The following is a 12,381-nucleotide window of genomic DNA, read 5'->3' on the forward strand; positions in this document are numbered from 1 at the left end:
CTTGTCACAGAATCACATGGTTCTTGAAGTAATTACAATTAGGCACATGAGCTACATCAAAAGTATGTTATTAAGGTCACAAAGCCATGCACTTAAAAATTGACCTGCACAATACGTATGAATTGACCTGTATAATCCTAATTCAGCCTCTTTCACACGAGCAGTCTGCATTACACAGTACTGTACTCATTTGTATGTAGGGTTACTGCCTCATTCAGCCCACAAGCTGTACCTCTTCCGGGGAGGAATAAAATGGGAAAAAAAAAAAAAAAAAAAAAGGGCGGGGGGGGGAATGCTCCTGTATGTAGGACTGCTGCCTCAGCTTTTGCTATGTTTGGTAGGTTTATTCCTTCTGGGAATCTCGGTGTAGATGGGCCTAATTCTGCGTCTGCCCAGTGCTAAATTTCGTTTCTGCTCAGCGGAAGTCAAGGAGGTGCAAACCCAAAGTTTGTGTGAATGTGGAGCACAGCGAGGGAGGCAACAGGGATAGTGCCAACCCAGAGGGATAAAATGTGGATCGCTGAGGAGCTGGTGGCACTGGCTGCCAAAAGAAAGGAGAAGGGGCAGTGTCCTGGGAGGATGGTCAAGCGGCAGCACACAGGGCGGCCTAGCTGCTGCAGGGCGCTCCCACATCAGCTCTCTCTCAGCTGCTGCCAGACTCCCCTGGGGCCTTCCCCCAGCCCTGCCCACAGACCCAGGACCCCATTTCAGCCCAGCCTGCTGCCCTCAATCCCTGCTGGCAGCTGTGCTGGCCTCCAGCTCCCACCCAGCCCTGCCCAGTCGGGCCCACCTGCGGGCCCGTGTCCTGGCCCAGCCCCCGGCCTGCCCTGCTCCCCAGCTGGGGCAGTGGGACAGGCCCTGGCAGGTCTCTTGAATCCTGTGGGATGCCGGATTAGAAAGCTACAGGGAATGAAGCGTGGGATGGCACGGAGGAGAGACTGTCTCTGGATCAAGCCAGTTGGCTTCTGTCATCGAGGGCATTTATACCTGTTCAGACTGTTGTACTGAGGAAGGCACATCTCGAGCTTTCACAGCTTGTCACAACCATGTCTTCTTCATTTTCTGGAAACCCTGCCTGAGTCCTGGGACCTGAATTTCCTGAGCTCTTGGAGCTGCAGCTGAAGGTACCGGTTGTGCTCAGATAGATAAAGTTTTGCATAACACCAGGTACTCTGACAGCCAGGTCCCAGACATCCCAAATGGCCTTCTGGCAGGTCCAGGGAGCTTTTTGTTTCTCTCAGTCTCTTTGAGTCAGCCTCCTGTTTCTGAGAGAGAGAAATCTTTCTGGGTTTTTTTGTTTTGTTTTTATTATTCTTCTGGTACTGTATTAAGCCATTTCAATGCTCAGCTGGTTGGTGTTAGTAAAGCAACTGTATGCTCCAGGGGTAGACACTACAAAAAAGTCTCAGATTACATACAGTTAGGCACGCCAGAGACCACATGTTGGAGGGAATTTTAGGAGGTCAATTTGTATCATACAGTGTCCTAACACTGGGATTTCCTAGTTTATGAGTGCTCAGTTTTGCAATCTTAATATTTTCACAGAGTTTTTGTGTATAATTTCCTGCTTCTTGTTGCACTGTTTGTCCCCTTTGCACTCAGGAACTTTTTTTTAATATATTATGAGGTGTTAACAAGAGGGTCCTTGAAAACATGCGAGAGAGAGGTTTTCAGTGTCTGTGCCCGGTAATATCATTTTTAAGATCAACTTTGAGAAATACCCAAAAGAGTAGTTTAGCAAAGACCCTGTAACCTGGGCTGGAGCATGCTCTGTGAGGCAGTCTGATCAGCAGTTAAAGCTGATCTCTGAGGTGTTCAAGATACGCTCACAGAGGTCTGCATCTTTAACAATTTAACTGTAAGAATCCTTTAATGGGTGTACAGAAATGGCTATTTTAAAAGCTTAGTATCTTAGCCAAATTTTGGGTACAATTTTATGAGGAGTCCTAAAGACAAATTCTTAAGCTGCAGGCAACTTGATGTCAAATCTGAAGTCATTGACACACAGCACAAGGATGTTTGAAAATTCCCAAGGAAAGGTCAAAGCAGTATATTCTCTTTTAGTCTCATTCAAGGATGTCCAGCATAGAAGGTTTGAGCTGAAAAAATAGATTTTAAAAAATTACAAGTAACTAAAATTAATATCTTGTAATGGGGAGGGCTTGGTTGTCAGTCCTGCTTCTAACTGCTTTATAGCATTTATAATAAAATCTAACAAATAGGAAAAAATAGGGGGGAAATGTTGAACAAATAGAAGTTGGGAAGGGGGCAGAAACAAGTCTTTGGACTTGTTTGCAATATAGTAGAAGATTTCATGTTCAAGTAAGAGAGTATTTTGTTATCTTTTCTTATTGTTGCAAATATATTTGTAATAAATTATCAAAACATTACAGGCTCTTCAGCTTTTCAAGTCCAAAACTCTAAGCAATTACACTTTAAGGTGCTTATCTGTTGGAAACCTTTTAAATTCTATGGCCGTTACCAGTGATGGAGATATGCCAAGAACGTTTAGGTGCTTTCCAGTTAATTTTTAACTGTTTTGTACAGACAGAAGTATAGTTTAAAAAATCCAATGAAACAAAAAAAACCCCCCAAAACCAAAACCAAACAAAGAAACCAAACAAACAACCAAACAAAAAAACCCTACACTGTAGAAACTGGGTAGATTTTCAGATGATAATCTGGGCTGAGATCTGGACTCTTGTTACTACGCTGCAAGTGCCATCTAAGTGAATTGATTTGAAGCTAATTCAGATATGTCTATATGAGGGGCATCCATAGATCCATTGCAGCATAGACATACATTCAATCCAAATTGTTTTGTCAGGTCTTTTAAACTGGTAGAGGATATATATCTAAATTAGCAAGAATTCACCATTTCGGTATTATTCAGATGTAAAATAAGAATGGTTCATATTTTATGTTTACAAAAATTATTAAAAGCTAACTTTAAGTCCACCAGCTTTCTATGTAGTGATACAATTCTTGGGATGCCTGATGTCAACATCTCAGTCTAACCTCTGTTTGCTCTTTCTAGGTCTGCAGCCATATACTAATTACAGTTTCATGCTTACTGCATGCACATCTGTTGGGTGTGCTTCTAGCCAACCACTTTCAGGTCAAACTTTACAAGCTGCTCCTCATGGTAAGGGAAAAATACATTCTTATAGAACTGCAAAGAGATGGTCATATGGGCTTGTATTTTCTGATGGTTTAACAAGGTGCAAAACTCCACTATCATCCATCAAGCTATCATACATAAACTTACACAAGAGAAACCATCTCTCTTGGAGTATTTGTATCTTACTCTTTATACTGACTGTCTGGCACTGCATTTCTACTTTCTTTTTGTTACAATTTCCCCAAGTTCATCTTTAAGTCAGTGAGTTTAGACTTAGCAGATGCGTATTTTTTAAAGCACAAATGAATATGCAGAGACAACTGGGCTTATAAAGGCTAGAGCCTTCGGCCTTGTCCTCCATTAATCTATAACTTGTCTAGTTGGTTGCATTTTATTTAGGATAAATATAGAAAGTGTGTTAAATTCTGTCATTCTCTCTGGCAGTGTTTTATGCTTTCATTACATTGCTGAAAGCAACAGCACAAACTGTGGGAAAGGAAAAAAAACCTTTATAGTTGTGTCACAAAATTAAAATAGTGTAATCGTGGTGTTTATAGGGGTATGGCCAAAACCTCATCATATCACAGTCAGCTCAACGGAAGTGGAAATCTACTGGAGTGAACCTAAGAAACCCAATGGACTCATTACTCAGTATCGATTATTTCGTGATGGAGAACAGATTTTCCTGGGTGGCAGTACAGACCTGAATTTCACAGATGTTAACCTGCAGCCTAACAGTAGGTAAGGCATGTTAAAAAGCCCTGGTAATATGTGAAAGGTGTTTATAGTATATGTATGTGTGTTTGTGAAATGTACAAAATGTAAGTTGCTCTTTTAATAAAAGAAAAATCTCTTACAATATTACTTAATTACTGAAAAATTGGTAGAGCACTTTTAGGAGGCTTCCAAATGTTGGAAAGCCTTTATCAAAGGACTTCTCTTTTTTTCCTTTTTTGAGAATAGGTCATTCTGATTCAAAGAGGGGGAGCCTTTTTTTTTTTTTTTTTTCCTTCCCCCTTGGCTTGTTGTTGTTGGCTCATTGGTTGTTCGGGGGGGGGGGGGGGGGTTCCCCCTCATGGAATGTACTTAGAAAAATTTAAGTCTTTATATGGCAGACAGCACTGCACATGGTTTATAATGTTTCTGTGCATATTGAACATACTGGCTGAAAAGTAGCAGCTGCTGATATTTTTATAGAGGCCATTCTGAAATTGGTTTTGACACTTTCTGAGTCAATGTGAATTTTAGTATTAAAATTATTATTATGATAAGTAAAGAGTTACTTTTCTCACATTAAGAAAACTTAAAGGTGAAAATCTTCACTAATGCAGTGTTTGTAATACCCTTTGTATAGTCTATTCACTTTAAATTGGTAGAAATGGAAATGTTCTATTACTGATATGCCTAAAGCTTCTAACCAGAGTGTCTACTGATCTTTTTGTGTTTGCGCAGATATGTTTACCAGCTGGAAGCCAGCACTTGGGGCGGCAGCAACACTAGTGATAAATATGTTATACAAACACCAGTAGGAACACCAGAGAAAATTCATGTCCCATATAATGTCACAGTAATTGATGCATATTCTATATTTCTAGCTTGGGATGTGCCAGGTAAAAATGTATTTCTATGTAGTACTTTGTAGCAAAATGAAAGGATGGAAAAATTAGTATATTCAGGCAGGCAGCTGAATCATTCTGATATTTTTATTCTTCATATTTGGTTTTAGTGTTTGTGCGATTTAAATAACCAGTATCTAAAGCTGCTGTTTCCTAGAGACATATTATTTTAATAATATTGACCTATATACTTGACATGGGTATTGTGAGGATTAGCTGATCAAAAATCCGTATGTTAATTTGATCTTGTAAACTATTATTGAGTGCAAGTATTATGGAAAAAAAACCAATCACACTGAAAATAAGTTTTCCCTTCTGTTCAGACTAACCTGCGTTATTGACAGGGAAACCTGCCAGCCTTTTGGGTTGATGATGTCTTGATAGCTATCCTGGCAATTACAATGTCCTGTTGTCCTGCACGTATACAATGTTGAGCTCCTTTAACAAAAGATGTAAGAGTGTGACACACAGATCCTGTGCTAGCTTTGACCTGATTGAGTAAATTTCATTCAGCAGAGCACCATAGTGTTATATGGACATGTTACCTTGCAGGAGGGTGGGTCAGCAAAGGCCTAGAAATATTTTTCCTCTTGTTACACTTCTCCTGAACATCACCAGGTTGCCTTGGCCTGCTACAGAGGTAGGCTAAGAAGGAATAATTGAATAATAGCATCTTTTTATATGAGAGACTGTGCTCTGTTTCATTAATATAGATCATAACTTAAGTGATTGGTGTACTGTACTGATGTTATAAAGATGATATGCTGTAGTTATTGTGGGACAATGAGAGCACTGTACATGAACAATTTTCTGTCTAGTGTAGTTCATCTCCAGCAAGGTGTTTTCCAGTTTCTAGGTATTGTTTTTTTCAGTTAAAATAAGGTCAATTTTTTTAGAAACTTCAGATGTTTGCGTATTGCAATAACAGCAATATGTGTTTTATCAATGAACTCAGGGAATTTTTTGATGTCTGCTCTTCCTAATTATTTAGAATGTTCTTTCCTTGCATAGCAGTCACAGTAGAGTCAATCGGCATTAAAAATAAAGTCACCTAGAAAAAGTATTTTGCCTTCAAGGCTGGGATCGCAAGTACTGTGGCAGTGCTTAGCAGCGTTCACCCTACCCATTTAAGCAATGATTAATAAATCTATAATACCCTGAGCTGTCAATCTTTTAGTTTTCAGAAGCACAAAATCCATTATAGAAATGCTATAATATATGAAAAAGATTAAAATCTTAAATTAAACTTTTCCCCCTACTGCCTGAAAGGATTTAGAACCCAGCAGAAGGCAGGTGAATTCGAATGGCATATAATCTACAGTTGGTTTTATTGGAAAGTGACTCATGCTGTATTATAGTTTTTATAATAAATATAATTTAAGGTACAAAATATTCAGCAACATTACAAATAGATTTAAAACACAAGAATATACTGGAATAGTGTAGGCTTGTGAAGAGTTTCCCAGAAAAGCTCGTCCTTGTTGTTCTAGACCTTTTCTTTTCCAGCTGCTCAAATTCCTGTTACTTGCAGTAGGTTACAAGCCTGCAAGGAGAATCAGGCTCTGTGTAGTACATTTGGTTATGTTGCAGTTAAGATTGTGCATACAAAGGTTCATGTATTCCTGAAACCACACGATCGGAGGGATGAGGAGGAGGCTGGACATTATGGCTCTGTAGAGGATGCAAGGTTGATGTATTCACATGGCTGTAGGAATCATTCTCCTCAGTCAGGGGAAGGCACATGTCCTTCTTCCTGGGTACTGGGACGCACCTTGAACACTTATCTCACTTCCTCTTTGCCTTCTCGTTGTGGGGCCAATTATTTAAGTTTTTAAGTATGAATAAGGGATTGTTTTTCATACAGTGCCCCTGTTAGGTAGACAGGAAAGCAAAACTTGCTGTTCCTTTCGTTATAGCACCTCAGGGCCACCAGCTGATCTTACAGGAATGGGGAGTACTAACAGCAGAGAAATGTTACTAAACGCTACTAATGCTACTAAAAGAAACCCTGCATGCAGAACCATAGGTATATGCAGAAGCTAGGAAATTAATTCTTGACCCCTTCATAATCCTGCTTCATGCTCATTCTGAGACCTTTGTGGTCCTCATGGTTTTTTCCCAAGAGGAAGACTGTGGGGGATGCAGGTGGAGGTTTGTTTTGGGGGTTCTGATCTGCTGGAATGGCATACATCCCATTAACAGGTCCTATGCATGCAGATGCCAGCTTGGTAGGATTAGCCTAAAGAGTCTACAACTTTTTATCCTTATTTATGTCATTGTGCATGGAGTAACTTTTTTTTTTTTTCTGATCTATTTTTTTCTGTGTATATATATCCTTGTTTCACAGTAGGCTATATTGAGATAATAGAGGTTTTTCTTATAAACCCAGAATGCAGTGTTTGTTGTAAGGATTGTCAGGCTTGGCAGTCACTCTTGGATGAGACAGTTGTTTTAATTGGTATAGTGTCCATGAAAAAAAGTGCTTTTTATTAACCAAGTTTTGATGAGAGGGTAGTTGGTCATAGTGTCTTCTTGTCTGTGGATATCAGGGATGCTTTTGGCATTCTATCTTATCGGCTGTAATAAATTTGGGTCAAATAATCACCCTCAGGATTAATTAAGGACATCATATTACACAGACCTTCCTTTTGGATGGCTTTAATTTTAATGTTTCAACATCTGTAATGTATCTAAATCTTATGACTTTATAGATAAGTAGCATTTCAAAACTCCTGACTTAGCTAAATAGCAATGTGGCCAAGTAGTGGTTAAAGTGATGGATTCAGAAAAAATATTTGACACACCTCAGTCACTATGGAAAATAGGACTTTATTTTCTGAAATAGGTATCCCATTATCTTGTGTTGTATTGCCTCAGTGCACAGACCTCAAAGGTACGGTACATTTCACTGATACGCTACAGAAGGATATGTTACAATTATTATGGAACAACTATTAGTGCCATGGATAGCAGCAGAAAAGCTGAATGGAAAAAAACCCACCACATAATTCTCCCAAGGCATATCCATAAATGTTATTGATAGGTAGGCAGGTAGCCATCATGCATTTCAACTCATTGACAACCCCACTGGTCCTCACTGGGGCCCTGATTCTTCTAGATATCTTCAGTTGCTGCTGGTGATACCATGAAAGCTGAACATACTCAAAAGAGGATCCTGTCCTCTGCTGCTGGGTTACTTGCTTCATATGTTAATGCTCATCTGGATTAAAATGTCTTCTGTCATCATGTTGTAACAGTCTACTTCATCCACCTCTGGGTTTGCTTATCAATTAGAATGAAAGTTGTGTAACATGTCTGGATTCCTACTTTATTCTTCTTGAGATCAAGTTTGGTATTTGAATGACATTTATTTGTCTCCTAGCTTTGTCTCTTAGCTTCCCCAGCTAACCTGGTTTCTCCTTTATTGGTGGCCTAACAAATTGTTCTGACTTTTGCTAAGCCAATGTTACATTTCCTCATTTTTGTTTTCTCATGTAAATTATTGTTTGCTCCACATCACTGTAGGACAATCTTTTCAAGCTCAATGTCCAAAGTTCTCCATCTTGAAAGCAGGCAGCATCTCCAGCTGTTACTGTCTTCTGAGTCTTGTTGGGAATACTTGATGCAACCAGAATGAGATATATGGATATTTGAAGCTTAATGTAAATACTTAATCTCAGGAAGCCAAATAGATTGTTTTATTTTGTGAGGTTAAATATTAAAATACAACTTTACTCTTACTTGTTTTTAAATACAAGATGTGACACTCTTATTTTGTTTACTATAAGTGAAACGGTTCAACTATTTTGCTTTAATTGTGATTGGGTTTCACATCATATTAAACAATTTTTCAGCAACTGACTTCAAACAGATTTTTGGTGACCAGTCTGTAAAACAGACTGTAGCTTTTTTTCCCCCAATTCTAAGCATGTTGTGCTGCAAATTCTATTTTTGACCTACCCTAGTTTTGAAGTACACAGAGCCGTCAACCCTAATTTGCAGAGTTTTGCACAGAATTGTCCATTAAATGTTATCCAAATATGCCCACAAAAAAACAAGGTTCAGTTTGATTGACTTGTCCCATTGCAAAATGTGCACCTGCTGTGAAATGAAGTCACAGAGAAAAAAAGTGGAATAATTTAACTTTTTTATTTGTAAAGATAATCAGGGTTTTTCTGATTACATCTTAACTTCATAAATGTTAAATAACCTATCAGCATCTAGTTGTTGTAAATTATGAAAAAGAGTATTGCTGGGAATATTAACCAACTAAATCCTTGTTCTTTAGTGAACATGAAAATGTGTTATGGCAGGTTGTCATTGTGCTCATGGTAACTTTGACACCAAATAACAAAACTGCCATTTACACTTAGGGTAAATTGGTTCACTTGTGCTTTTACGGTTCCTTTTATTCTGACATAAATTTATGAACTCTGGAACTAACCAAGTCGTGTGGTTTCCTAGCTGACTGTAACAAATATGCCCATTTTGTTTCCTTCGGTCATCAGAGCACAGAAGGTAGTAGTTTCAGACTGGGTGCAGATGCTGAAGGCTATTCTGGAAGAAAGGGGTTTTTTACAAGTTTCTGTGTTGTATGAATATATATTTTTTATTTTTCAGATTATAAAGCAGACCTTTGATCTTAGCATTCAACAAATTTCATCAAATTGTAGAAGGATTTTCATTGGATATTGGAATTTTTCAGGATGTTTACTTGGTTTTATTTACAATTTCATGTTCACTTGAGATTATTTTTTCTCCTGAGCATATTTATTATTGGTACCATTCCCAATATATTGCAACATTTAGCAGAATTTTAAGATTTTAGGTTTTCGTTGTTTGGGGTTTTTTTAGCATTTCTGCTGAGATATGGACTGAATGTTGGACATGGATAGGTCAATTATTTTGAAATGTGTCCTTTGCTGCATATCGATGGCTGGATTCAGCTGTCCTTGTTTGTATTTAATCTTCCTTGGGAAATCAAGCATTCTGAATAGTTCCAATTTCAAATGTTTCTGGTGAATTTTGCCTAGAATATATGCACTGATCAGATGCACAAAAGTGAATTATGTGTCACTTTCATAAGGTGGTGGGTTTTTCTGGCTGAAATATCTGGTCTGTTGTCAGGATTGGAGAAGAAGGGGACCTTAACTACGAGATTAAAAAAAGGTTTCTATTTGATGTGCTGTCTACCATTTCAAGCTCTTACTTTCCGATCTTCTGTTGTATCCTTTACAGGCACTCCAATTATAGAAAAAAGAAAAGAATAAAAAAGGTTACAGTTTAGCTGTAATAGTATATCTTTAATTACTGGTATAATTATACAATGCACACTCAAGTGCACTCTTCCGGAGCATTTCATCTTCTATATATCACAGACAAAAAATAATTTTCTTTGTTGCAGAAACCACCTACTTCAAGATCACCTTTCAGAAGTTTACTCTGTAACATCCTGCATGACTTTAAAAGTTGTATTTCTATTATTCCATTCTTAATGATTAGGTCTTGGTGTTTTCCTTGAAACTTTTACACTGAAAAAGGAAAATTTTACAGTGGGATTTTTTGCACTTTCTGTCTCCTTCTCCCTTCACCTCTTCCAACAGCTAATATCAGCATCTTTTTTCTTCCTGTAAGCTGAGCAGTTGAATAAGATTGAAGTCATGCCTCCACTTCAGGGCTATTTTTTCAGCTTTTTAGTGTAATGGCATTTCCTTTGTCTAGCATCTAGTGAGGCAGCAGCATCTTATTTCTTTGGGATTTTCACATCCTCTTCTGAGAATTGTAAAAACTTGGTATTTCAAAGATTTTTCTGATCTTCCAAAGTACATCTGTTGTTTATAGTACCACAGATAAACTTGAAATCTCTCTGATTTCTTGTAAACTTTTTTTTTTTAGTTAATGTGCATATTCACATACATACTTAGCTAAAAAAATCCATCTAAAAGATGCACAACAGTGGAAAAAAATGCTCTTTGTAGCTTCAGGGTAATGGTATCAATGTAGATACTTTATCAGAAAAGGACCAAAACCACAATTAGGAGAAAGAATGGAGTTGTTTTCCAAAGTTAAGAATGGAAAGATTCTCAAGATATGGACAAGTCCCAGAACTGCTCATAGGCATCTAGTTCTTGGTGCAATCACAAAGACATCTCTGTGACATCTAAAGTAGGTGTTGTGTTGAAAGACAAATGTGCTCTTACCAATCAGATACATCTTGACTCATTTCAGAAAGGTACCTTGTCTACTTTGTACTTTGTTCTTTTTTAAGACTGTGCCTTACGTGACTGTGGAATGAAGGAAACACACTTAACAAACATTCTTCTTCAGTTATTCTCTTGGTTTCATGAAATTGCTGCTGTCTGCACAGAACAGTCTATAGTGGACAAAAAATAAAAAGCCTACAGCCCATTTCCTAATTACAAAACAAAACCAAACCAAACCGAAGAAAAAAACCCCTTGAGAAGTCATGTGGGAGGAAATACAAGTAGATCCAGGAACCTCTGCCGATCATTCTGAGGGGATGGCATATGGTTTAGCTTCTTCTCATGGAGAAACTGGTTTTTTCAGCTTCTCAGCAGAACTGGAAAATTAGTAATTGACAGCATGGGAAGAGGAATAGATGGGGGAAACGTTTGAATTAAAACAAAATAGTAAAAATTGAGGGTTTTTTCTTCAACAAAAACTAAACAGTTTGTTTTTATATCTGTTGAAATGATATGTTTCTTGGTTCAAGCTAGTGTATTGTACTTTACTGGTAAAGCAGGCTAAGAACCTACACTCAGCTACTGCTGCTGGGCTAAAACCAGATCCTTTGCTGAATGGTGGCAATTAACTTTTTTGATCATATGACTCTATATTCAAACAGCAGTGCTTAGTAGCTGTCGCCCCTCTAAAATAAAAAAATAAAAGCTGCGTGGTTCCCAGTCATAAGGTCACTCTTCCCAGAAGTAGCAATTGCAACACAGGCATTGACTGAATTGAATTTTGATTTTTAACTAAGAACTGTAATGTCTGTCTTCCGGCTGTGATCTGTAGATGGATCTGTTTCAGTTTATATTTAAATGGTTGTAGTTTCCAAAAGAGGTTGTAGGTAAAACTTCCAGGGGGGGCTTACATTTAAAATTGCATATGATTAATGCCTCTTTGAAGTTGTCCTGCACTGTTGTTAGTATTTCAGATAATCACTGCTGCTTCTCTGTTTCACAACAGGGATATTCATTGTTAATGTGCCTTTGGAATACAACATCTTACTAAATGCAAGCAGTCCCACCCCACTGGTGAAGCCAGTAGGACGTGCACATTTTGCTTTTGTCGATGGCCTAGATCCCTACACCCTGTATGAGATAAGAATACAAGCATGCCAGAATGGTAAGATGATTTTGAAAGACTCACCTCTCTGACTGGAAGGGAATGGAGGTTTTGCAGATAGATTCAACTCAGCAAAACAGATAAAATCTTATTCCTACACTGGAGTCAAATGTTTACCTAGTAAAAAGAAAGCCTAGCACTGAATGAAGCATTAAATATTTCTCCATGTTATATCATGAATATTTTAAATGGAGATTTAAAAATGTATTTTAGGTAATATGTGCCATTTTATTAAAAGCTCTTCACAAATAGCTTAACAATATTTGAAAATGTGCA

The 12,381-nt window shown here is 37.9% G+C and overlaps 1 protein-coding gene across 5 annotated transcripts in view; it reads left to right on the forward strand.

The window, feature by feature from the left end:
- USH2A (usherin) overlaps positions 1–12,381 on the forward strand; it is a 408,741-nt gene that overhangs the window by 323,649 nt on the left and 72,711 nt on the right. For all 5 annotated transcript variants that reach the window (XM_052805222.1, XM_052805224.1, XM_052805225.1 and 2 more), the window contains exons 56-59: positions 3,038–3,145; positions 3,679–3,862; positions 4,574–4,731; positions 11,947–12,105. In XM_052805222.1, coding sequence (XP_052661182.1) covers positions 3,038–3,145; positions 3,679–3,862; positions 4,574–4,731; positions 11,947–12,105 — 609 coding nt within the window. The remainder of the gene's footprint in view (positions 1–3,037; positions 3,146–3,678; positions 3,863–4,573; positions 4,732–11,946; positions 12,106–12,381) is intronic.

Source organism: Harpia harpyja, chromosome 13, assembly GCF_026419915.1.
Source record: "Harpia harpyja isolate bHarHar1 chromosome 13, bHarHar1 primary haplotype, whole genome shotgun sequence".
In the NCBI taxonomy this organism is placed as follows: Eukaryota; Metazoa; Chordata; class Aves; order Accipitriformes; family Accipitridae; genus Harpia; species Harpia harpyja.